Source organism: Temnothorax americanus, unplaced genomic scaffold (assembly GCF_048541705.1).
Source record: "Temnothorax americanus isolate GAGA-0224 unplaced genomic scaffold, ASM4854170v1 Scaffold21, whole genome shotgun sequence".
NCBI lineage: Eukaryota > Metazoa > Arthropoda > Insecta > Hymenoptera > Formicidae > Temnothorax > Temnothorax americanus.
Genome location: NW_027509349.1, coordinates 2,005,614 through 2,033,499, shown reverse-complemented (window position 1 = coordinate 2,033,499; position 27,886 = coordinate 2,005,614). Strand labels below are relative to the sequence as shown.

Sequence of the window (27,886 nt, the reverse complement as noted above, 5' to 3'; positions counted from 1 at the left end):
GATTAAACTAAAATATATCTATAGGAAATTTCAATAATTTTTAAAAATTTACCAATCTACTTGGTAATTTTTATCACGTTGTTTGTAAAATGTCTTTTGTATATTTTAACAATTTCTTGGTTCCCAAGTTGTCCCAAGTTTGTAGTGAATTTAAGGGTAAAATATAACAAAAAATTTTTTCCGTGCACACATACACACATATCATTTGCAGTCTACAGCTCTTAGCATTTTATAACTATATTACTTTATAACTCCTTAGACTCATTACATTAAATTTATAATCTAATCGCAAACACCAAAAATATCGCAAACATTAGACTTTTGGAATTGGTTTTAACTCTAGCAGGACCGAGTGCAAATTAAGTGGGTATTCTTGTCTAGAGAATGCTGATTTTTAGAATAGAATACATTTAAAACTGTTTGAGTTTTTTTTCTGAATTTTTTCAGATAACACATAATTATTGTTGCTTTAAAACATGTCTAAATTTTGTAAAAAAAAAAGAAAAAAATAAAAGAAATTTAACATGTGGTTTTGTACATTCGGGCACAATGGTGCACCTCTGTTTGACGACCAGTGTTGCGGACGTTGTATGTATCTAAAGAAAGAAAACCAAACATATTCTTAATCTGTATGAGTGAATCATTCGACTTAAATCTTTTACTATTTTTTTACAAAATTTTTTTAAAAAATGATGGCATGCTAAATGTTGATTGTCGATTTTTCCTACGTTTCTTCCTTTTCAGCGAATCATAAAAAAAAACAGAAAAAAATTTTTAATTCTATTCTGGTACCGACCTTATATTATTACTTAATATTATCATAATTGCGCTTAATACCTATATTATTAGTTAATACTTTTTTGGTAGCCTGTAATTTTATTTCCTTAAGATATTTTTTATAATCCGTTTTGCTAATTAGAGAAATAGTTGACCGTCTATCTTTTTCCATAAGTAACGATTTGTTTTTAACTATTTAATGGTCTATGTGCTGAGGATTTATTTTAATTGAATTACAAATTTTATTCAGACTTATTGAAAATAAATCTTGTCTTGAAAGTTATCGGAATCCTGTTCACAATCGCTACAAAAATCGGATTTCTTCTCACTCTCCATGGTTTTGTTCGATATTATTTACTTCTTCCTTCCCCGATCTTGACTCTGATTTGTCAACAGCGTTATTCGCTCCTATCGCTGTAACCTGTTGGATAGTGTTATCCAACGTCAAGTTTTCGATTTTGAATAAACCCGATTTACTAATTCCAGTTAATAAATTGATCGCAAAACGCCTCCTCTTATATTTATCTGCGAATTTGCAGTTTTTTGCTAGTGTGCGTAGGCACACCAAGCACTGCGTAACCATTTCTTCTTTTCCTTGTCTTTTTTCTCGAAAATGTTGCCTTAGAACTGTCTCATTCACTTTTGGGTTTACTTAATTTTCCATTTTCGAAATTATATCTTTGAGTCCAACCTCTTTCGGTTTCTTGGGCGCACACACTTTCTTCTGCTTCAATTTTTGTTAATGTTAGTAATATTATCTTTTTTTTATTTTTGTCTGTGATGTCATTTGCGTCAAAGTACAATTCAATTCGTTCTACAAATTCTTCCCAATCATCATTTCTAGCTTGTAATTAAGCTTGGTCGTATTTCTCCATTTTGCTTGCTTTTGCATTTAATGCTTAACTTTGATTTTGAATGTCGCTTACTTGGCCGCTTACTAACTGCTTTTTCTGGTGAATTATTTACTCTTCCACCTCTTCAATTTCTATTTTTATTTTTTCCTTTAGTAAATATTCGTCTCAACTCTTCCAATTTTACTTTATCTGCTACGGTTATGTTCCTAGAGCGTAATTCTTCTAAAATCTCTTTTTTAGCGAGATTTTGGATCCACGCAGTTCCCGTTTTCGATTTCTTCTCTGTCATTGAGCTTTACTCGGTTATCTAGATACACATCGACGCTGTTCTTATGTACGCGTGAATTTGTTGACCTCGTCGCCACTGTGATGTACTTAGGTGAGGAGAATACAGAGACATGTTTACGTTTCGCGGAGGCTTTATTTCGACTGATTATATATATCCGTGATTCGGTGGTCTGACGTTACTCAGGGATCGTCATAAACCAGGATGATGGACCGTGCTTTATATATATGCTGCGAGTGAAAACAGATTCGTCGTTCCAGAATTGACGGCAAAGTTTTCATTCATCGTTCTTTCAGCTATCTCGTCCCCACAGTCTCCAGTGGATGTCACTCCAAAAAGGTTATGAAAGATGGTCGTCAGGACATCGCTACGAAGACTATTATCAATTAATAAACTAGAACAGGTTATTGCGCTTACGCTCATTTCTCTGTCTATTCTGATGATATGCAATGGTCGTCTATAATGATAAGATAGATTGATAGAAGATAATGATAGTGATAGAAAAGAAGAAAGTTGTGTCCCTGCGAAGGGGGAGTGAATTCGGCAATAATTCAATGTTCCATATATGCGTTAGCACTGTTGTTCGCCGTTTTGCATAACTGATATTATCAATTGACCTGAGAGAAGTGCGCCGCATACCGATGATAAGAGACACTTGCCATTTACCACTATAAAAAATTCGTTGCGATCGCATTCGTGTTATATCCTTTGCAACTAAAAGTCCCGGTTTGACTTGAACGACCTTTGTATATGTAATAAAACTCCCTTTTGTTCGCTAGGTTTCTAAATCTAAGATATCTATCTATTATCTATACACACGTCGTACGACAAACTTGGTAAACGTTCTGATTTTTTGAATATCGGATAGAGACGCATGTAATATCAGACTTGTACTCTCATAATGAACAGCACGTTAGCGCAAGGTCGGTCAAACCGCGGAGCCGTGTATGACCTATACGACGCACCGTTCGCACGCTGGCCCTTTAAGATATATATGGGTTTAAGATATATAATTTTATAATATCTATCTTTATACACTTGTTCTCATATCAGTCATATATCTCATATCAGTCATATATCTCACATTAGTCATATATCTATATAGGGTAACATAAATATGGGCCGTTACTTCAGGAGCGTGTTCTACTCATCAAAATAAGCAAAAAAGTTCATATATTTTGGACATATATTTATATGTCCCGAAAATGCGTCATTTTAACGGTACGTCGTTTTTAGTAGGAGTTTTAGACAATTTTAGATAAGTTTTTAGTAGGCAAATTGTGTCCATTTCCAGTTGACAACTTTGGGTGCTTTCCATAGTTAGTGACATAAGTCGACATGACGACGTTCTATCTTTCTTGGGCATTCAGTAAGTAACAAAGACAGAACGACACTTGTGTCGACTTGTGTCAGTAAATGGAAAGCTCCTATTAATGATCTTCGTCAGCGCATTAAGAACTGATTCAATGAAATACGCAAATACGTTGGGTATTTGTGAAAGCGTGAGAAGAGGTCTGTTTGTTTTAGCTGAACTTCTTGCACAATTCATCTTTTCTCTTTTTCTCTTCAACGTAAAAGAAAGAAGCAGGAAGTTCAGCTAAAACGAACAGTCTAAGATCATTAATAAGATGGGCGAAGTAATGTAGTTGGCTGGGGGCAGTCACTTTGAACATTTGTTTTAGTATTTATCTTATTTCACTTTTATTTTCTACTGTTTTTGCTTATTTCGATGAGTAGAATACACCCCCGAAGTAATAGCCCAACATTTATGTTACACTCTGTATAACGTATATTATTACATGTATATTATATTACGTATATTATTACAACAATAAAGAAACATTTTTTTAAAGTTATTAGGTATCTGTCTACGGGGGGCTACACAGGAAAAAAGAATATTTTTAATATAGAAAATAAATCTTTAGTTTCAAAGTGGAAATCTTAAAATAAGATTATATTGTGTTAAACAAGGAAAATTTGCTTGAATGAAGTCATTTGCGCTCTGGAGTCCGCGACGTGAGTGAGCTTCGCGTGCTTTGTCTCCGCACGGTCGCGAAATCCTTCAATCATAAATAACGCTGATGCGAACTAGAGTCCCTATATAAGAGTTTGGCCACTGAGTGGACTCACGCGTATTGGTTCAATCAATCTTTTGTAACAAAATGGCGAAACCAATTAGAATGCAACTACCGTCCTCTTCTCCTTCTTCTTTTTTAGGTTACGGCTGGCGACTATACAGTCTCTGAGTGTCCTTGACTCTAAATGCTAGAGTCCCTGTATATGAGATGCGAGACGTCATTTTGTTACAAAATAGTCTCAGTGGCCATACAGACTCTTATATATAGGGATTTTAAGGGCCCGAACACATACTTCTGCACAACGCATAATGCGTAAGCATAAGAAAATTGATTGGTCCATACACATGTGCATAAGGAAATAGACCAATCAATTTGCTTATGCTTACGCATTATGCGTTGTGCAGAAGTGTGTGCTCCCCCTCCCCGCTTAATGCGAACACGCATCGGCCGCGTGCCGCATCAGTGTACTTCCGCATATACACAACTTATTAAAATTAGATCTATTTCTAACAATTATATTAGGAACTGGTTCAACTTATTTCATTGTTGCCTAACCTCCAACCGGGGGGATCGGATCCCTCTCTAAATATAGAGAGAGAGGCAAGATACTTTCGGTGGGTTGCCATCACTGCTTCCGAGAGGTGGCGATCGAATAAAAACCGACAATTTTTGGTCGGATTTAAACTCAGATAAACATTGTATAAACATGTTGTAATTTCTGTATAAACATTGCACAAAAATTCGAGTCCACGTTCGGATAAATTTGTCATTCGTACTCTGAAATTCAATTCTTTATGCCTACTTTCGAATCTTTCTAGGCGACGTTCTCATCGGATAGCAAGAGCGATCCGAGCATATACATGTGGAGTGGCACCATCGCCGTCTACAATGTTAAACTCTCCGTACAAGAAATTTGTAATACGTTACGTTACATTAAGGCTGCATTCAGGGAGCGCGCTATTAGCGCTAGTTGCTTATTCTATCCTTGTTTTACATCTAATGAGCGATAAAGATAGAGTGCGATAGCGTTAATGCGTGCTTCTCGAATGCAGCTTAAGTGCCGATCATATATATACATATATATATATTTTAAATCTATATACGTAAATTTTTGGACTTATGTCAATGCACAGAGTTATCCGTAACGTATTACGTAATATTCTTGTGCAGAGAGCTTTTATTATCCAAGATCATAGGTTTTGTATATGTATATTATATACATTGTAATTCGTTACTTCTTTCTTTTTTTTTTTTTTTTTGAGGAAATCTTCTACTACTGGGATCCCAGGTGATAATTCGTTACTTCGCCGCTTACTACTTTGTTACCATAGATCTTATCATAGAAAGATTGATAAGAAGCACCTACTTGAGCAGGTGCCGCGAGGCTACTCATGGATTGTTGTGCAGCCGCTGCTGCGGCTGCAGCCATGCTAGCCGCTGATAGCGAGCCATAAGCTGCGGCTGGGGTGTAATAGGACCCCATTGCTGCCTGTCCCATGCCACTGGCCATTCCTGTAACATAATAACATGTAGTTATTCATAAATAAGATGCTAGTGACGTCTTCAGCCGTGTGATATGTTAATTATCGGCATTTGCCGATATACGAATCAACGTTAATCGTTACGCGACTTGCGTATATTAAATAACGCTGATTCGATGCTGGTTTTTTTCGAGAAGAACAAAGACGCTAATTGTATTGAAAATAAAAGTAACAGTATTTTTATGTTTGTATATGGGATCCTAAAGCAGCATTGAGAGTGGAGAGTATCAGAAGAAAATAGATGTCGAAATGATTTAGCGAATAGTAAGTGATTATTCTTAGTTCAAAAGAGGAGTCACTTTCTTTCGAGACTCGACAATGACCGCTAATGATCAGCTGCCATTTCGGAGGAGATTGATATCTGGGTCTATCAGGAATGCGTCTCTTTCTACCGTTTTGCATGTTTTGCCATTCGTTTAGATAGAAAGAAAGAGAAAGGAAGAGGGACGAACGTGTACTGGGTGGCTTATCGATCATCGACAAAGCTTTCGACGAAGCCCCATTGTCGTGCGAGGACGATAGCAACCAAGAGATGTTGCTCATTCGCCTCGTTTCAGCGTACCTAACCCGAAGGAGGATGATTGGCGTTGAGTTCCACGAGATTTATGATCGCCGATGACGCTCGGGGATCGCCAAAAGCCGATACAAGCATTTTGAGGATCGAGATGAGACTCGATTCTCGATGCGTTGGTGCGAGAAATCACAGAAGTTCTATCGAGAATTTCTTGCATCTTAGAGGGTGATAAGATAAGTGCATGTATAGACTTTTTTCTTTTTTCCATGTGTTTCCGGGAATAATTATGAGATACGTAATTTGATTAAGTAATAATATACTATTTCGACTCTTCATTAAATTGAGATGATATCAGACATTGACATAAAAAATATTAGCTGAATCAGCGATTATCAAATAATTATCTTTTAAATAATAATTACGGTCGATACGTCTTATCAAAGATTTTATTTTGGTCTTTTCCTTTTTGTTTTTGATCCTTGTCTTTTTGATTAATTTGATGGCGTTAATTAGACATGGCTTCCGGCATCTGCCGATTTTGACTTATCTCCTTCACTTCACCGGCAAAATTTCGTGAACAGATGCGTTCGATGAATCGAGCTTGGTACGCGCAAACGAGTCCCCTCGGTTTGCAGAGATTTGTTTGCCGTTCCTGGGTCGCTATTGTCCTCATTGTTTCGCGCCTCGTACCGAATTACGTAATTTTGAATTTCCACGCTGGACGAAGGCGCGAGGGAGATGGAGTCTGATTACTGAGTCTAAATATTTTACGCGCGTCGTGACCGTCTCTGTCGTAATTCGTCGCATAATAATTTAAACGCAAACACAAAAGATTCCGCCGCGCGACGTCCGTTTTCTCGGCTTGGCACATCTAGCTCTTCGTGTTTCGAAACTCGCCGGCTCGAACGATTGCATAGTCTTTCTCGTGTGTTCACGAGACTCGAATGAAGAACATGCAATATATTTTTCAACAATAAACGTGAGCGTGTGATGCTGTTCGGCTTATAAGTTCATATTTCTTCTTGGAGTAATAATCAACATGTTTGAATTTTTTATTTGCTATTATTTGTTAAACCCCTGCGAATATCTGAACATTTAAAATTATCTCTTATATAAAGAAGAAAAGTACTATCTTTTTTTTTTACTTTTAGGTGATTAACATTTTAACTGTCATCACTCATATTTGAATGATTCTCAAGTTTTCAAGGATTTTTTAAAACACAAAACAAAAAGAAATAAGAGAAAGAATGAAAAAAAGTTCGATGTCGCTTGAAACATGAGAAACTTTTACTCGATTATATTTTGATCCTCGGATATCTTAGAAAAATTTTGTTTTTAATTTTGTACGTGTGTACTTTATCGTTGCAAATCGATCTGATATCTCGGAGGCGTGGAAGTAAAGCGGTGGTGGGATGGGGAGAGAGCGCATGGAATAAATCCTCGAATAATTCCCTTCGGCGCGGCAGGGCTGTATATATTTTGCGGATCGTGTTCGCTCGAAGATTCATTGAAGATAGGCACGCGAGCGCATAAATATGTCGCTTGTTCATTATTTATCGAATTGTCTTAAGCTCCCGCGACATTATGCGAAAGTCCGCGGCTCACCGGTCACGCCTGGGGGCCGAAAGCACGTGACTCTACGAATAGCCGCGATCGTAAATCCGTCATCCATTGAGAAAAAGACAACTGGCTCCGAAACGCGTTTAACCGATGATATATTTGTGAAATTTAGGGAACACGCGTTTTTCATGTTTTTCTCTACGATTTTCTTCTCGTGAATTATATTATTAATGCGTAAAATAATGTCTTATGCGCGTGCCACCGTGTAAATACGGTCGAGAGGTAGCAGAAATAACTGAAAAGAGCTGTGGGTACCGTCGGGAAAAGAGAATGTGGGGAAGAAATTGGCGATAATGTTTTTGGGACAAAGAGAAAAAGTGAAAGTATGTTTCTGCTTTCTTTTGAAAACGTGCAGAAGATAACTAACATACACAGTAAAAAATAAAACGTAATTTTAACATTTTTTTCCCAGAAAGTCCACTTTAAATTTTAAGTTAAAATGACTCATTCATCATGTTACCTGTTGACAAATTAGAAATGTTAATTAATTGACACTATACTTTACATTTATATTTGTTCTTTTGACTTTATTTTTTAAGTTATATTAACACATGATATTAATTATTTTACAGATTTTACTTAAATATGTAGATTTTACTTAAATTATATGTAATAGAAACATTGAATTTTAGTAAATTTAATTATTTTGTAATTTGTCAAAGTTTACAATTATTTGAAAATTTACGTTTAATTTTTGTTTATGTGTTAAAATAACTTTAAGACGTGTTGATTTTTTAAAGTAATTGACATTGTGTTAAAAAAACTCAAAATAATATTTAACTTTTAAATGACATATATATAAAGTGTTAAGTTATCACGTTGACATAAATATAACACTTGAAAATGTTAAGAAAGAAATAACATATAGCTGTTGTATGTTAATTTTACATTGAAGTAATAATCAAATTTTGGTGACACAACACAATTTTAACATATGGACCGTTATGTACACACGATTTTTTACTGTGTAATATGACAGAGATGCGCCACTTCAGCAGAGATAATAATCACAAGTAATAAAACTCACTTTAAACGATTTATATTTTGCATCAGAATTCAGGATAAAATTCTGTTTATAATTTTATGCGCTGTGTAATAAGAAAAGCATTTTAAGACTCAGAGTATACACATATTGTATTTATATGTACCTAATATATCTTGAAAATATATACATCGAGATAGCATATCAAATGGAATTCTATCCTGAAATCTGATGAAAATATATATTGTCTATAGCGGATTTAAATTAAAACGTACGAATGAAAAATTAAGTAAAATCTATATATTACAGTTACACAATGATAGTAAAATAAAAATTTTGATGGTTATAGACCAAATATAATCCACGCTCTTAATTTGAAAAAGATTTTTCGTAAAGCTGTATCTTAAAGATATCTTAAAGATATCCTAAAGATCTCTGTTTGGGAGCATCTAATAAACTATGCAGGAATTTCAATCCGAACTTGAATAGAAAAGTGTGAGGGAGGGATACCTAAAAAAAGAAAGGGGAGACGATCGAAACTCGAAGGAGATATAAACGGAGGACAAGAGAGCCTCCGCGTGTCCGATAAATCGGAGATTACCGATCGCTTTTTGCGGCGAGGACGCGTGGGCGTCGGGATAAATTCCGGCTTTAATCGCGATATCACCATTGATAGAATTAATAATTTCTCAAATAGAAGCGCGCTCGCGAAGGATATCCGTAAACTCGCCTACGCGGACACGAATTACATGACGACGATAAATTACACTACGTGGAGATATACGGGTGCGTATAATATAATGTCGCAATGAATATTTGAACGTCATCGTTTTCACGCTGAAGATACAATATATAGCGGTAAGAAAATTGCGGTATTAAAAGTATTCCATTACTTTGCACAATAGATATTGCTTTCATCGTATATAGGATGTTTCCTTAGGTTTGCATCGAAGCATATTTATCGATGAATTTACCGTTTACTTGAGTTTTTTAACTCGACATCTTGTGAATTGTAATACTCACGGCTATTACTATTATAGATAAATTATTCAAAATCCGAATACGAAGTTATGCATTACAAAATAACTGTTCCGTGACAACGAACAAAATAATTTCTGTGGAGTTTATATGCTCCTTTTTACCCCCCTACATAATTTTTAATGCTAATTTGTTCTGAAATTAAACCTTATACATTTTCACGAAGAGCAAACAGCTCATGTTTACCCCAAGAGATATACTTCTGAATTTAAACATAAATTTTCTGAAACATTCTGTTTTGTAATATATTATCTAGAAGCAGTAGCAAATTAAGTCGAAATAATTTCAATATTAATGAGTATATGGAAATATATCATTTTACATGAAAATAATTTTAATTGTTAATAAGAAAAAACAATTTTAATTGTGCGCGGGACCGGGGACCGGTCAGCGATCGTCGGGCTCGTACTGCTCGTAGCAAATCGGAGTAGACGCGCCAGTGGGACTGTCTGAGTGTCTGAAGTCCCACATCGCTTTTCGGTCATCGGTTTTCTCGTCTCTTCATATCCTTCTCCGCGAGACGGTCGATCGGTACGGTTCTCGCGATCGTTGATCGTCGATCGCGCCGATACGTTGCTTCGTTCCTCTCGCGTGGCATTCGTGTCCGTGTCGTCTTGTCTCGTCCTCTCGTCTCGCGCAATAAATATATGATAGATTGGTACACTATGTACATTAAATAAAAAAATTAAAGGTTTTTTAGACCATCGATAAACATTAATTAATATTCTAACGCCACAGTGAGCTGCCTTAAACAATAACAGTGGTATGTATAATCTATAACTCTATTATACAAATTGGAATAATTCAAACGCGTAGCAATATTTGTAAAATATCTTGTATAAACATATCTTGCATAAACGTTACTTTTAACAATGCAATTATCCATACACTTTCGAACGACAAATAAATAAGTGGATGGCGAGTCTGTTTACATGAAAAACACGCGCGTATATTATCACGTAATGCAGACGTAATCCATTCGTATGTAGTTCTTTGTCACGGCGTCACAGAAAGATTGCAATTATTAAATTACAAATCGCCGCGTTCACCGCGTTCACCGCGCATAATGCGTTTGCGCCTCTATCCTGTATTAATTAAACAAATTGGTAACACACACCGCGTATTTGCAGTGTTCTTCCATCGCTTTTGCACGCGAGCTCGTTTCTATTATATCCGCTCAATTGTCACAATAAACTAACCAGACATGACGTCAGCGTAGTCACAAGTGTTCACCACGAGTGTTTACGCAACTGTGGGAAGTGCGATATTTGTAGCAACACCATACATACACCGCTGCACTGCGATGCACCTAAGTTGCATCATATAATTAGATTTTATAAAAATTATTATTGAATAAATAAACACATGGAAAAAAAATAAAAATAAAAGTTAATTTTTGCAGGCATTTAAATTTTTTAATGAAATAGAAGAATAATAAAAAAGATAATACTATTATTGTGTTTGTGGTTAGGATAAGAAAAAATTTGATATTAATGGATTTAAAAATACACACTTAAGAATGTTTCCAAAGTTTTAAACGCTAATGTATATTCGTCATTTATTCAGAATATAATTATTGTTTGATAGCAAAGATGATACATAATAATAGTATAGGTACTGTATGAGTCTGTCTCGTGAGAAGAACGGTTGACTTGTACTTGACAGGTCCTAGGTGCAATTTTTATTCTCTTCCATTACATGTCTCGCTAATTATATTAGTGAATAATAGCATTGGGTCGCATAGATTGATCGTATTAGAGCATTGAAGGAATTATGAATAAAATTAGTAGGCTAAGGAAGGGCTATATGAGTCAATTAAAGAAAAAATCGGGTAAAAAATTTTAAAGACAAACAGCCAAAAAACCTTGTGACTCAAAAAGTCTCTTTCTATCCTGAAAATTGAAAAGTCCCTCCCTGTCTCGAAAATGTTTTATCCGATTTTTTTCTTTAACTGAATAATATACTTTATGAGATAAAACAATGTAACAATTTTTATATTCCGAGAACAATAAAATTAATACATGTATAAGATGGGCGGAAGAATTTGGTATAACCAGGAAGGGGTCTATGTATATATATATAGGGTTCAAAATAAATTGAAATAATATAACATTTTAAAAAGTAAAGCTTCGTTTTCGAGAAATAAAACTTTAAAAGTTAATTGAGTACGTGCATTTGATTGATATTTAACATAATAGTTTTCGATACAGATATTTTGTATGTGGTTTATTTACCATCAGAACTAATTCAATCAGTTGATTCTGATAGGCGAGTGAATTTGTATGAGACGAAGTATAATATTATTTCTTATTTAGTTGAGATATTGTTGAAAATGTTGGCTATTTTGTCGTACAAAGTTATATTCCGCGATTATTTCGTCTATATAGATAGCCCTACGTACTCATTAGCATATTTTTTACATAATATTATTTCTAAGAGTGTACCTAAACCTGCAAGCCATATCGATCGAACAGTTTCGAAGTTGTTAACAAATTTAACGGTTATACACATATAGAGATAATGAATTAGTTCTCATTTCCTTAGACGTTATTTCTTTGTTCATCAACATCCTTATTGAATTAGCTATGCAAAGTATTTCCGATAGATGGCCATATAATAATTGCCATATGCCTAAAGATGAATTTCGTAAAGCTATAGAATTTGTTCTTAACTCTACCTCTTTTTTACATTCAACAATTTGATTTATAAACAAAAATTTCGTAATCCCATGGGCTCTCCTTTGTCTCCCATTATTGCTGATATGGTTATGGAGGATTTAGAAAACAAAGCCTTGCGATCGATCGGTTTTAGTCCTCCTTTCTATTTGAGATATGTTGATGACATAGCAATGGCGCGCGCACGCAGACACACACACACACACACAGTCCCAAGTGATTTAATTCACTTTATTATACTCAACATCTTCAACTCCTTTCATCCACGGTTTTTTGACATTACGCACTAATAACTGCGTCGACTCTCTTATTGCCAATTTTTTTTATTTTCTTATTATTATTGAGAGTCCTCTCTTAATTATATTATTATATTCTGCGAATTAGATTAGAATAAATAGTTTTTTGTATTTTCTCGTTTTAATTCTTCAAATGTAAGAATAATTTTTTCTTTAATACGTACTTGATTAATTTTAAAATTCTTTTTTTCAAAAAGGAAGCTTTATTTGAGAAAAATTTATTCTATCATTTTGACTTATTTTGAGCCGTAAAATCATTTTCTTTCGAGTTTTATTTCAGCTTACTCTGTAACAAATCTTATTATATAATGAGATTATTATAAGTACTTACCGGCACGAAGAGCATCCATGGGAACACTTGGGTACGGAATACTGTAAGGATAGCCTTCTTTCCGCAAAGTCTTGGGTTTCCTTCGCGGTCTGTACTTATAATCGGGATGTTCCTTCATATGTTGTGCACGTAACCTCTTCGCCTGGTCGATGAATGGGCGTTTCTCATCCTCCGTGAGGAGCTTCCATTCTGCGCCTGTAACAATTTTTATGTCGTGATCAACCATAATAAGGGCTGTAGTTTCGAAAAGGTTCACCCTCCAAATTTTATGAAATTCCGTGAAATGATCCAAAATACTGCCCAAATACTGAACTTTTCCATAAGAGCGGAACTATAGCCACTTTGCTGAAGTATATAAAAATTTAGCTAGATGCAGATCTGAAAATAATTTTGTTATTGGATCATCAAAATAAATAGAACACAAATTGATTTTTAAAATGTCAAAATTTTTTACAACATTATCATCATACTTCAGCGACCTACTAGAATTATTTTGATGATACAACAAAATTATTTTCAGAGATCTGTATCTAGCTAAATTTTTATAGTATATTTTATAGAAGTATGTTCCGGGACTTTTATTTTTGATATCGGTATATTCCGGGACATTTGGCAGTTTTCAGGACTGTCCTGGAAAAAATTGATGTCCTACGGCAATTTTCGGGACAGTTTTTTGAATCTGATTACATATATAGCGTTATATTCCAGGACTGTACATTTCAAAAAACGTAAACAGCCCCGGAACATACCTCTGGACCTACATATATATATATATATATATATCCACAATATTTCTAGCGCAGCTAGTGTGCGCCCTGCATGAGCATGCGATCACCGTCACTCTTATAATTTCGTATAAACCTTTCCTTAACTTTAAAATAGTATTTTCCCTCTTTTTATTACTGTACAAAGACTTTTATACTCCACCAACGAGCGTCACTCGAGCATAATAGGTTATCTTATATTAGGTGTATACCCTGAGTATTTCATATTACGAGCCTCACGCCTTGCGATTTCGCGATCATCAAATCTAACCTTTAATGACCTTTATAATTAAGCAATTCAACATATCCCATATTTTCCTATTTAATACGATCTTACTCTATATCACTGCATGCAGAATTTGTTGTCAATTATTTATTTATTATATAATAAACAAGGTTTAAAGACTCTCACCTCAATAAAATTTGACAACCTTCAATTTCATAAATTTTTTTTGCATCGATTGCACGCATGATCTAACAATGAAGTTTTCACTAAATAGATTTTACCCTATATATAAGGGCAATAAGTTTATAACGGAACTAATAGATAAAGTCTAGAGAAACCTTGTTATCTCATTAGAAGTCTTTCATAATAGGGGACTCCTATGTATCGTTATTTGTAAAATCTGTAGGTAAAAACAAATTCCAGTAATTAAACAATTATTAACACATCGACAGTTAATATTTGAGAACTATCAATTCTAGAAGTTTGATTGGTAAATATTTAAAAAGATAGACCATTTACGGTGATGTATTAAATGCCGAGAAATTTGGCTTTGTATTAATTTTATCAATTATGTATTACACACAGAGCTGATAAAAATAAAGATTCAACCGTAAGAAAAGGAAGCGAACGAGGAAATTTAAGCATTTTGATATTATATAATGTAAGTAAACTTTAAAATAATGCAGGATTTATGATACAATGATATAAACAATGTTACAATGTTTATATCAGTGGTCCAAGTTTAACCCTAAATATACACAGTCTTATTTTTCTTCTATTACACACTGTAGGGTACGAGACCTAATCCACATTTGTCATTGTAACTTCAACAAAAAAATGGGTATATTTCAGTTTTTTTTTTTTTTAATCGATCGAGAATCGATTAAAGAATAGGCCCATAATGTATAAAAGTCGATAGAATTAAAGAGATATACGGATAAAAAGATTTGAAAAATTTGATTTTAAAATTATTATTTTAATTATATTGTATATTGGCTTTTTAGTACACACGGTTTACATTTCACACGTATATACACTGCCACGATTCGCGTTCAAACACTCTTAGGATTTCACGGTGAGCCTCATTGGACGGAGGGACGGGAGGGATAAATCGCGAATCGTTTTTAACCCCTTCGCCGTTCGCTCCGCGTTTCTCTCCACTATGCCAACGGGCTGATTGTTTTGCACAGAATTAATTACCACTTGTTGTCGGCCGCCGAGGCGCGCACAAAGCGCGAAGCCCCGGTTCTGGCATTCTGGAAACGGAACCCGCTGGTAGCGAGGTGCGACGCCGACCCCGACGCCGAGGCTGATGCAACGGCGGTACAATGCGCCCGGGATTTGCACCGCGACGCTGCCAACAATGGCCGCCACAGCGAGACGTCGGTGTCGCGACGCTGCGAAGCTCGCAGCTATATTTACTGGAGATTGATTTCACTGAGAAACTCGGTAGCGAGAATCGTTATAAAAAGATCGGATACGGAATTCAAAATATCTAGCATGCATCTCTTTTACGCTCTTATACAGATGTATTAAATTCTGGTACTTAGAATAAAATTTTTAGCTCTCTTATAGGAGCGATACAAATCTTATTCGAAAAAGATCAAAGACATAAATTACACGAGCAGTGCCGTTGTTATAATTATCTTGATAATAAGGATGCACGAAGAAAATGTGTTTTTTATTGTTGCCGTTAAACGAGATGGCTCAATTCGAGGTTTGAATCCGGGATTTGTTCAAGATAAACCGGTCGCGAAGTTGTCAAAAGCGACTTCTTCGTGCTCTCCAAGTTTCGCGCGCGAGGGCTTTAATATCTTCCGAGTCCTTTTCTGTCCTTTTATGTAGCTTGGTCAGGATTACCGGACACGATGGTGAGTGAAAAAGTTGCCGGAAGAAAGGAGAGAAAGCAAAATAATATTCTGAACGACCGACCAGGACTTTTATTCGAGCGGAATAAAAATTCTCGATAGAAAATGGAGAAAGAGAAAGAAGAGAAAAAAGAAATGGACAAATTTAAACAAAATTTGTCAGAAAGACTTGAATAATTTGAGTAAAGATTTAAATAGAGTCGGAACTTGTTAGAAAATATAGAGTATATGCGGCTCGAGATTATCGAACTAACATTACTTTTGAAAATCATCTTGCAATTAAAAAATCAAAGAAAAAGAAAGTAATAAAGAAGAAGATGCATGGGCGGAAGCAATATATAGAGAAACTGATAAGAGCGCAAGGTGCCGCGAGGTTTCCTAGCGAACCCCACACAAATCCCTTGCTTTTCCCGTTGTTGTTACTGCCTGCTAACAACAACGGAGCACGTCGGCTGTTGGACAATACGGATACGTGGTGGCCCACAATGAACCCCGAAGAAAGGTATCGGCAAACGTTGGATGAGAATCCGACGTTCGTGTCTTTCGAGACAATAGCGGGACTGATAGCGCAGCCTGTGCCGGGATCGAACTACTATCCTTAATAAATAAAATCTCTTGAAACGTATATTCTCTCCGGAATCCCTTAGATACGGTGTTATCATTGTTGATAGACTAAAATGCGAGGGTTCGTTGTAGCGACTTTTTGTCATATTATTAAGGGGTATTTTCGCGCGCGCGTTTGCCCATTTATGTAATTTAAAAATAATTTTTTTAAAATATAGAAAGAGATAGTCGCTCTGTGGTAAAAATATAAATCCGTTATTTGAGAAATGGTGGCCCGAATTGACGATCACGATGTCACGGACCGCGTATATTTGCCTTCGGAATCAAGAACTCGAGGCAACTTCCGGCCGCGTGAAGGGGGTAGCCCTCTCTATTTATATTATGGCTTATCCAATCGATACACGTTTTCCCGTCTGAAAGGCAGGTGGCACGGTCGAACAAGAGTGGAGGGGAATGGGCGGCGGGGGTGAGACGAGGTATTCGACGTATTTGTTTAGAACAAAGACTTCCCGGCACTGATGGTATTAGTAAGTTGGCATTCGCGGGCAATACTCCTTCGTCCTCTCTTTCCTTCTTTCTGATACCTACCGACGACGACGCGAACGGCGACGAGGACGAGGAGCAAGCTTAAAGCACAATAGCGCCCGCTTTTCAGTCCTTTCCCTGCGGACAGTACCGTTTATTTAACATCGTTTAAAAGTACAAAGCCTGTTAATTAATGGACGACGGGGGCGGCAGGGAGGAGATAGAGACGAGAAGTGGGAAAGAAGGAAAAGGAAGGAGAGCAGGACGGCCGGCGTGGCTGTGACGTCGCCCTCGTTTCTGTGACATGATCAATCCCGATAAAGGGATCCGATAAAGAATACGTCGATTGGCTTGTCGATTATATTTGGAATACTTTAGTATATTATTTTTATGAACTCTCAAAGAAACAGTTTCGGCGAGTTTTTTATAGTAGTTTAATTTGACGTCTTGCGTTAACACATTTCGCGTTGATTTTTGGAAGAAAAAGAATTGCGATTCGAAGTGTTGGCAACGGAAGACGGTGCCGGCGAAGGGGTGGCGATGCAGCTATTGCACCGCCGATCGATCGGCCTCTCCCTCCAACCCTTCCCGGACTTGTCCCCGACGATGAAACGTGGAAATTGGAAAACGTTTCCTGCATTTCCTATTGGCGCGGGGGTTTGGCGACTTGGAGCCTCGAAATCGAACTTGCATCGTCAGGATTACGCGAGAAAATACGTGCGGTATTAAAAATACACCGCCGAACAAAACATCATTACAGTGCAGCGAATGCGGTTTTAAGTCTGCTAATTAATACCTATTATCGTTAAATAGATTTAAAGAATATTCATTTCTGTAACAGAAGAACGTATATAAAAACGTTCTAAAAAAAACGTTACAGAAAACAGAATAATTTCTTTTAAATATCTTATATACTTTATATACATAAAATATTACAAAAAATAATTTACTTTGGTTATTATTAAGATTTTCAATTATAAAAATATTAATGTTTTATTATTTTTATTATTCATTATTATTTTGTTGATATCTTGTGCGAATTGAGATATAGTGGAGACAAATTAGGTTTTTATCTCGGAACCGGTTAAAACTACTCGGATTTGAACGTTTTTTTTTTAATGTAGGTAATTAAAAACACTACAATGTTTATGGGTTAAAAATTGACGCTAATTGTTTATTTAATAAATTTTTATTGAATCATTATTTAATAAATTAAAGCGTTAATTTTTAGCCTATAACATTGTAGTGTTTTTAATTACTTACATTAAAAAAAAACGTTCAAATCCGCGTAGTTTTAACCGGTTCCGAGATAACGCACTTTTTTGGTCTAATTTGTCTCCACTAATAGCGCAGTTTCAAAACTGTGTATGTTATTATCATGGATAATTCAGTTTCTACCGCAGCACAAAACTGTGTGATATAATAGGGGTATTCAAATAAGTTAGAGTTTAACGGTTTGACAGGTTATGTCGGGTTAAAGTCGGGTAAAAAGTTAATTTTTACACTTTTAATCCAAAGATTAATGTGATAGGTTAATGAGTCACTTATGTATTTTGCATAACTTTAAGGATGTATCACTGGTACAATCTTAGACAAAAGTGCATGAAATTTGAAATACTTGAATATCTACGCCTACGCTTACATAGTAAATCTAGATGTAAGATACTCAAATGATAGATAGGAGTCTTATTTTTACTCCTACAAAGGTATTTTTTACTTTACAAATGTTTTTCTAGTATTATTTGCGATTTTTGTAATTTATGAGCCTAAACTTTTGGCAGTAAAAATGCCCTGATTTTAACTTTATAACGTCAAATTATTAATAAAATTAATCATTAATTATCATTAATTATTAATTTATTTCTTTAAAACGGTGTAGTGAAGACAATTGAAACTTGGTAGATATTTTCATCTATTCGTATACTAGATGTACAAAAAAATTCAAAATATTGATAGCGTTCCTTCACCATTTTTTTAGCTGTTTTATCCGTCAAAATCGTCTCTTCCCATAAAAATACGTGTAAAATCAGTGAAAATTAAAATCGTTATATCTCAGCAACCGTTTAGTGGACTCGTTTCTACTTTTTTTGTAGCAAATCAGGAAGACTAAAAGAGAACATTCTTACAAATTTTTATCCACTTGGTAGCGCTTTGAAAATAGGTGAAATACGTTCTTAAAGAGTAGAGCGTCCAAAGTTTAAAAATTAACTTTTTACTTGACTTTAACCCGACATAACTTGTCAAACCGTTAAACTCTAACTTATTTGAATACCCCTAATATATACATTTTGCTGCGATATTCTCGGATAATTTTCACTTATGTATCCGCCTTTCCTTGCATGCTTATAATTTTCAGATTGTACAGGCACTTATTTAGAACGTCAGGTCTTAAATAAGTGATAATGTTGCGCTGTTCGCACGCAATTCTTGCCTATATCGAGAAGGCATATATCTGTCGGATAAGTGTTATGTTTGATAATAGCGTGAGATTTTATTAAATACATTCATTCGACGACGTGTGGTATAATTACGTCGTTAGATAAAGCAACACGGTTAAAAGGAAATCTTGCCTCGAGTCCTCTTCGCGTGCCACGTTAATAGTCTTTTCTTACGACGCGGAAACAATGGCGCCGTTATTCTCGTTAGCGGTGTTGTTTCGTGCCAATTAAGAAGATGCCTCTAAGGCATTGCTCTACGCTACGGCCGATTCTTATGGGCCCTTTTCAGTCTCGTTTTTTTGTTGTATTTCTTATGCCTCATCCTTTATGATTTTATTAATCATTATTTTACAATAAGATATTATTTTATATCCGAATTTTAAGTCTATTAAATATTATTATTCTCTATATATACTGTACGGATCTTCGAGAAAAGGACTCAAAACTAGGGATTCTAGGTGAAGGAATTTTACACTGATTATAAATGGCTTATCTTAAAAATATTGGGCCTGAATTTTTGTTTGAGTGACCGCCACCCACTGTAACCTCGAAGGGTTAACCCTTTCGCTATGGCGCGGTGGCGTCGCTAGCGTTTGTTTTGGAGCAACGAGGTGCTCTGTAGGGTCTGTAGTGACTCCACTGTTTTAACTCATTGTTGCATTAAAGATATAATTTTCCAAACTTAAAAATAAAACGGGATTTACATAAGAACAACAATTATTTAAAATTATATTTTATCATTATTTTAAACTTATCTTGTATTTAATACGCTATAAGCGGAGTTGTAGTATCAATACGGCTATAGCCGGCATTAGGAGCGAAAGGGAGGAAGGAAAATAAGTAAAAGAAAGGGGGAAAAGGACAGAAAAAAGCAAATTGTATTTTGAATCAATCATATATCGATAATACAATACAAATCTTGATACGTTTTTATAAATGACTTTATAAGTGGCGGCCACTGTTGATCAACGCTATTAAATTCAAAAAATGCATGGAAAAAATAATATTAATAATTTTGTAAATATAATTAATATTGAAGTAACAGTCTAAAATAATAAACATATTATACGGATCAGCGCTGGTAGATTTAAGCCTTGAGCTACTCGAGAATCAGCTGGTGCGGGACATGCACATATCAAGAGAAAGCACGTACCTCAGGGCACAGGCTTAAATCTACCAGCTCTGGTACGGATAATAAAAATTTTGCAATTGAATTATATTATATAATATTTTATTGAGGTATATCTTGAGGCGAATGTAATAGCAAAAATTTTACACCGACTTATGTTAGATGCGTAGAGGTAAAGAAGTTAGTTTTGGCATTCAATATGTTAAGTCTCTCTTAAACTGAATTCTATAAAATAAATAAAATTTTCATTAATTATTTATTATTAAATACGAACATATCCGGTACAGCTTGTCGATCAAAAGGTATGAATATCAAAATTTTATTATGTATATTTTGCAAAGAGCACGCATAAATCAAGAAATATTTGAAATCTAGAATTAATTTGCTATTTGTATTTTAACACTTTACTCTTGTATCGATGATATATGTATATATATGTATATGTCGATCTTTACTGACGTATATTTAAACTATTATAGATATATCAAATTTGTTGAGATTGTTCTTGAAAGTACATAAAATGCTTAATTACATTAAACATATTAATAAAAACTATCATACTAATCTTTTGATTTTATATAATATATATAATTGTAACGAATATGAGAGTGATAACTTGATGTTAAACCAGAATTCTTCAATCGTTATTTCCTCCTGAATTACCCAAGCCTAAAAATCAGATATTAAACACAAAATTAGCGCATTAATTCTAACATACTTAATCTAACGTACTTCTACTACAGGAACTAATTAGATTTCTTATGAGGTGAAGTGATAGTTTCAATAAGTTACAAAAAGCTTTTCACCTTGAATTGCTTGTAACTTGAAGACTACCGGTGTTTCAAAATGTTAGGTAAACGAAACTTTATGAGAACTTCCATGTCTGTACTTCTGTATCTCCTTAATCTTTTCCAACCCTTTTCGCGTGAAGAAAAGGGTGGAACGGTCTGTTGCAGAATTTGCTGAGAAAACGGATTTCGCGCATAAGTCTCGAAGTGGAGCGGAGAATTCCGCCTTTGTGGCAGAAAGAGCCGGTGGGTTCAAAGTAGTGACGGGGAGCTTTTAAGGGAGCTGGAGCTTTAAGCTCGCTCGGGGACGATCATTTTTAATCACGCGCACAGCGCACACGACCGTATGAGAGGGAACGCGGACGCGCGCGCGTATGTGTGTTTTGCACGCCTTATAGCGTTGGTATTTTTCACGATTCTTTTTTTCGCAAATCTTGCAAGCCGATGAAACTGCAATGGCTTAGACAAGATCAGGTCTATTTTCATCAGCGGAAGCTGAGAATTATATATTACATTTGAATCGATTGCGATTGTATAATTGTTAGTTCTTTTAACCATTGAATTTTTAAAAAGTAAAGCCGTCGGCAACTCGCATTTGAGCGTCGTAATGTATATCGCTACAAGTTAAATTGCAAGATTATGTAATGTGGATGATAAGAAAATAAGATTAATACTTTATAGGATAACCGTAGTTTAGTTTTAGATATCGTCAGGTGTAAGCTTTGGTTTTGTTAACCATTGCTTTTTTTTTTAGTGAACCTTGTCCAATAACAGAATGGACCTTTCTGTTGTTTTTTCTGTGTTTTCTTTTGAAACTTAAGAGCGAAATTAATTTCGAGGAATTTGTTTTCTTCGAGGATCGTAATCACTATTCAAGATAAATATCGTGGATAGTGTCATGGATCCGAGAGATGATGTTAGCGAAACAGTTAAACCGGATTAACCTCAAACACCGTAGAACAGGTAAGGTCTCTTGTTTTTGGAGAGGATTGCAAAACTGACAAGTCGTTTCTTTAACGCGCTCGAAAGAAGCCGGTGCCTCCTCTTGAAGGCTTCGGCAAGCGGTAGAAATACTTCATTACGATGAAAGCTTCTGCCGAGTCTCTTCTTCTCTACGTCTCCTCCCTCCCCTCCGTTTTCTCGTGTGTTTATATACTCTCTACTCCTCTTTCGTTTCGCCCTCTTTGTGAACTTCTCTCTCGAGGGTGTTTGCATCGCATGCGTGCGTTTTTACAGTGCAATATCCGGAGGTACTTTTAAAGGGAAAGATTGGGACTGAGATGGAATTCCATTACAATCTCTGTGGCAAAAGTGTCAAAACCTTGTTAGAAAGATATCAATATTTATTATTTTCACAATAATTTCTTATACATATCATTAATATCTTTATCAATAATCCTTTTTATTTGTTTTAATAACTTGTTATCAAAAATGTTATCGAAACTTGTTATCGAAAAGTAGCGTATATTAAGTTTGTAAAATAATTTTATGAATTTTTTATTTAGTCTGAATTGTTTTTTGGTTTAGTCTGAATTGTTTATATCATGCATCTTTTTATCTTGACTTTTCTATCTCGATCGGAATTGCTATTATCCTCAGAAGGATTGAACCGCATCAGCTCGAGTGGAGTCTCGAAGACGAAAGGGGCAAGGTTCGCACGAGCAACTTGCACAACACGTTACAGCAAGCTCCAATAACTAAATTAGCTCTAAGCGTTTTCCGACAGGGCACTCACTTTAAAGAACCACTCTCTTCCTCTCTTGTGCCACGATTACTTCCTTCAGGATCCACCCCTAAACATTCTCTGGATGTCGTGAAACGTGGTAAATTGCCGGCTCGAAAGATAAACGCGTGGATCGCCATTTACTAATTGATGCAATAAAATCGGGCGCTGTTTTATCGCATTTTCGGATCGGAATTATTTCAGCCGCTTGCGAAGTATTTATTCTGACGAGAAGAGTATTTGATTGGATTTCTTTTATTACACATACAAATCTCAATTTAAAAATCCGCAAATTTTAAAATAACAGTTTTTAAGGCGTGCTTCTCGCGTGCGAAAAACTATTTATTTGGTTATAATAATACGCAGAAAATCTTTCATGTATTCGAATATTTTTGTTTTATATGAAGAAAATAAGTAATACATATATATATTTATTGGTTTATTTATTGGTTACAAAACTAATAAACACCTATACAAATAGGCGTACAAAAAGATAATTCTAATAAAATAACTGTAGACATTCGTCATCTTGATCTGTAACATTTACACTCTTTAGGATGATATAAATCAACTTTTTGTACATCTATTTGTATAGGTGTTAATTGGTTTTGTAACCAATAAATAAACCAATAAATATATGTATTACTATATTTCATTGTTATTTCATTAAATATCAAAGGCTCAGACGATTAATCAATTGAGAGCATAGAGCCGCAATAAGATGTTAACGTTGAAAAACTTGTGGTTGTGATAAAATGTACCTTCAGAATTGTTATTTTATTATATTGAAATATTTCCTTCGCTGTTTCTTGAAAATTTTTGTGGCTAGTCAGAATATTCGCAGTTGAGAAATAAGATGACATTCTTCCGCATACCTTTGGGATCGGAAAAAAGTGAAAGGTGACGCGCTCGCCCGTTAAATTCCGAATCGAGAATGAGCTCCGGAGCTTTTTGCCGCTCTGCTTGGGAATTTCGCGACAGTGGGCAAGGGAGGAAAGGGACAAAATTCGCTGCAACGAGGTGGATGTGTATCATCCAAAAATATGCTTGACGGCGAAAGAGCGACGGGAAAGTGTCGCGTCGACAAAAAAAAGAAAACGTGGAGGAAGAAGCATGGGAGAATAAGGATGGCTTGGGCAGGGGGATGGAGTGAAAGCTAGGGAATGGAAAATAGAAAGGGGGTGGTACTACACCGAAGGTTTGAGCGTGCGCATCATTTTTACCGAGAAGGAGGAGAAAGAAGAGGAGGAAGAGAGAGGAGAAGGCGAAAGAAGAGGAGGAGGAGGAGGAGACGCTTCCCTTATTCGACGTCGCCGGGGAAACGAAAAATGGGGGATAGACGGTGCGAGGCGAGGAAGAAAATGACGGATAAAGGAGCTCGAGGGAGTTGCGGAAGGTCCTTTGTTGACTGGGGTATTTAACGGAAATACTAGACGGAATATCTCCGTCGACGCTAAATCACGCGGACGTGTGCGCGAAGTCGTTCATATAAAGGAAGCGACGAGAAATAATATGTCGCGACAAAATGATAATCTCGATTGTGCAATGAATAATTCTCGCTGCGTTGAAAATTTTTTCTAAAATCGCGAATAAAATGTGTCTTTTAATAAGCAGTTGTCCTTAGTCGAAATTAAGTTTTCGGCAGCATTCTAAGAAATTATGTTTGGCTTATATTAAAGAAAATTATCTTTCTATTTCTAGAATTTTTGATAATTTACATACATATATATTTACATCTTACATTTTATATAAGACATTTGTATAACACATTTACATAATGCGGGGAATATCTATCTTAATACAACTTTTTTTTTTAATTAAAATCATATTTAATTTATTCATTTTACTTTAAGTAGGTACTAATAAAAAAAAACAAGATGTAAAATAATTATCTATTTATTGTTATAACCAATTTACTAATTTATCCGTATTTTTGTGTGCGGCTGGAGCTGCAAGTTTGGAAGCGAAATTTGAGTCTATAAATTCTTATAGTTTTGAAAATTTATTATGGTAACCTTATAGTTAGGCCTGACTTTCATTGTCTGGTCCGATTGATTTACAGCCTAGACCATAAATGATAACGGATTTTACTAGTAATTTAGTGAAAATTATACTGTTTATTTTTAATCCTGATATGTTCGTTTTAATGCTCTCGGACAGCTTCAAATTATTTAATTTATCTATTATTTAATTTAGCCACTTCGTGAAAATGGCTCAAAGTAGGTAGGGCCGAAAAGAACGATTTATAACTTTATATTAAATTGTTAATTAAATGTTACATAACGTTAACTCATGCATAACTAACCGCGTTTGATTTTCGAAGTCCACTTTTTCCTTGTTACTTGTTAAGATGTAAATCTCCTTTTAAATTATCAAAATTTTAGAAATAAAAAGAATTCGGGGAAACCTCAAGGTTCAATCTTTTCAAGAAAGTGGTTTTTCGAAGTTTATGGTCATTTGTAGAAAGGAAACAAAGAAATTGAACATTTTCACTTACCGAGTCTCTTGGAAATTTCGCTATTGTGCATCTTCGGATTTTCTTGCGCAATCTTCCGTCGTTGTAATCGTGACCAAACCATGAAAGCGTTCATGGGCCGTTTGATGTGCTCCGCCTGCATCTTCTTGCCTGCCGAACCGAGTGCACTACCCCCCGCGAGGCCCGCTACTGCCATGTGACTGACACTACCCGGTGGAGATGTACCCGTCATCCCCTGAACGCTCATGCGGAGAGCTTCGGGGAAGGAGCCGTCGCACATATTGCCGCCGGCTCTGAAATCAAAGATATTTATCAATTAGGACTGTTATTATGTCGATCAATTTTAGAGTACATAGATCGAATTAAATTAATTAGACTGATTAATTGATCAGGAACTCTTATTAATTCAATCAACTTTGGAATACTTTGGGATCCTTGGGGAGATGAAATTGTCAGAGTAAAAAGTAAAGAATGATCGAATTTGTTTCTTACTCTCTCTCTCTCTCTTTTTTCTCTTTGACATTCTTATACAACATTTCAATAATCTTTCTGGTAATGTTTGAAATTTCTTTCGCAAAGCAAAATATTAGGAAGAATTAGCGAGCATTATTTCCATCGGATGTTAATTAATTAGTAGAATTCAAGTAATGTTTATTACTGTCTATGGTCAGAAATTTATTCATTTTTAACACATTTTAATATTTAACACACTAATTAAACACTTTTTAAACACATGCACTGTTTTAAACACCTCGATTTTCGAAGAAATAATTCATGCACTTGAAGCAAATTACGCACGAGAATATAGTACATAAATCACTTATAATTTATTAATACATATGTCTGATAATTTTATTATTGACAAGAGATTACTATCTCCAATAGTCGAGTAATACAAAAACGGAGACATATAGATGGGTTAAACGGAAATTTTGTCCCATTTTTTTATTAAATTGAAAGACGATTTTAAAATTTAGATGTAACTTTACTCATCAAAGAATTCACCGTTTTTCTCGATAATCTTTAGTCATTTTGGGTAGCTTTATGATTCCATCCATATGGAACTTTTCACTTTTTTGGGCAAAAAATTGTTCTATTTTAAGTAATTTTTGCTTTCCGGGGAAGTGAAATTTTTTTGTCGTTAAAGCAGTTTTGCAGGGACCGGAATAAATGGTAATCAAAGCGTATAAACTTTGGCGGGTGAGGTAGAATATGCCAGTCAAGCTGCATCAATTTCTACAGATCAAAAAGACAATGCGGTCTTGCGTTGTCATGATGGAACACAATTATTTTACACCAAAAAGTAAGTGTATGTGTTCCGCCAATAATATTTATTCAAAAGAATATATTTATATCGACAACAATTGGCAAAAGTACATAAAAACTTCACGACGTTTTAACCCAGGATTCGGGTCCTTATCAAGCGTTCTAACAAAGCAAAAATACAGCGTGAGGTCAAATAACATAGTCAAGAGTTAAAATTTATAATTTAAGAGTTAGAAGTTAAAATTTTCAGAAAGTATAAAAGAAATTTCTTTAAGTCAATGCGAAAATTTTAAGGAGCAAAAATTCAAATACCTGATGAAAAAACGAGTACCATCGTCGGCACATTCTCAGTCTAGTGCTTATGAGATTTTGACAGAAACATCACAAATGAGAGGCTAGAAAATTAATAACTAATAGAGTGATGTTCAAACTAGGGCTACGGCTATCCGGATAAAAATTATTTGAATATTCGGATAACGGATATAACGAATATTCGTTATCCGGATCATCCGATATCTGAATGTTTAAATAATCTGTAACAAAATGTTCGAATATCTTGGATATCTCAGGTATTCGCATTTGAAGCGTCGAAAAATAAGCGTATTTCACAATTTTTTTGCTGGACTCTAATATATATTGCGAGACAAGGATATATTTTACATGGATTATATCTACTTCCGAGGAGCTACTTTTGTTTTACCTACGTAATGAGAGGGCCATGATTCCTTAATCTTCTGGAAATTAACAAAACTTTGCCTCGTGGGGACAGATGAAGACGCATATCTTGTTATGTTTTATCGTAGTTTCACACAGAGTCATTTAATGTTTTGCGAAAATGACAATTGATCACATGGCCGAACTGTTTCGCATATCAAGAGACACGGTAGTGTCTCGCGCCAAGTACGCGTTTCATACACGCAATGCGCTGACCCAAGCAGAACAGAAAGTCAAGATGTTGTCAAGACCATACATGCTTTTTCAAGTCACAGCAAGTATTAGAAAATGCACAGAAAAGAACAAGGTTCACTGTAAGAAAAACAAAGACTAGCATATATATAAAAAAGGAAAATAAAAATCTTTTTTATTTATTTACTCTTTTAGACAATTCTATTTCAGTCATCAGAAAC

At 35.2% G+C, this 27,886-nt stretch overlaps 1 protein-coding gene and 1 long non-coding RNA gene across 2 annotated transcripts in view; one reads left to right on the top strand and one right to left on the bottom strand.

The window, feature by feature from the left end:
- The window catches only part of LOC143897719 (uncharacterized), a 140,507-nt gene that overhangs the window by 15,287 nt on the left and 97,334 nt on the right, over nucleotides 1-27,886 (top strand). The window lies entirely within an intron of this gene.
- Nucleotides 1-27,886, bottom strand: part of LOC143897742 (uncharacterized) — a 45,789-nt gene that overhangs the window by 8,666 nt on the left and 9,237 nt on the right. The window contains exons 2-4 of the mRNA XM_077406605.1: nucleotides 25,515-25,786; nucleotides 12,993-13,187; nucleotides 5,362-5,507 (exon numbers count right to left, since the gene is read on the bottom strand). Coding sequence (XP_077262731.1) covers nucleotides 5,362-5,507; nucleotides 12,993-13,187; nucleotides 25,515-25,786 — 613 coding nt within the window. The remainder of the gene's footprint in view (nucleotides 1-5,361; nucleotides 5,508-12,992; nucleotides 13,188-25,514; nucleotides 25,787-27,886) is intronic.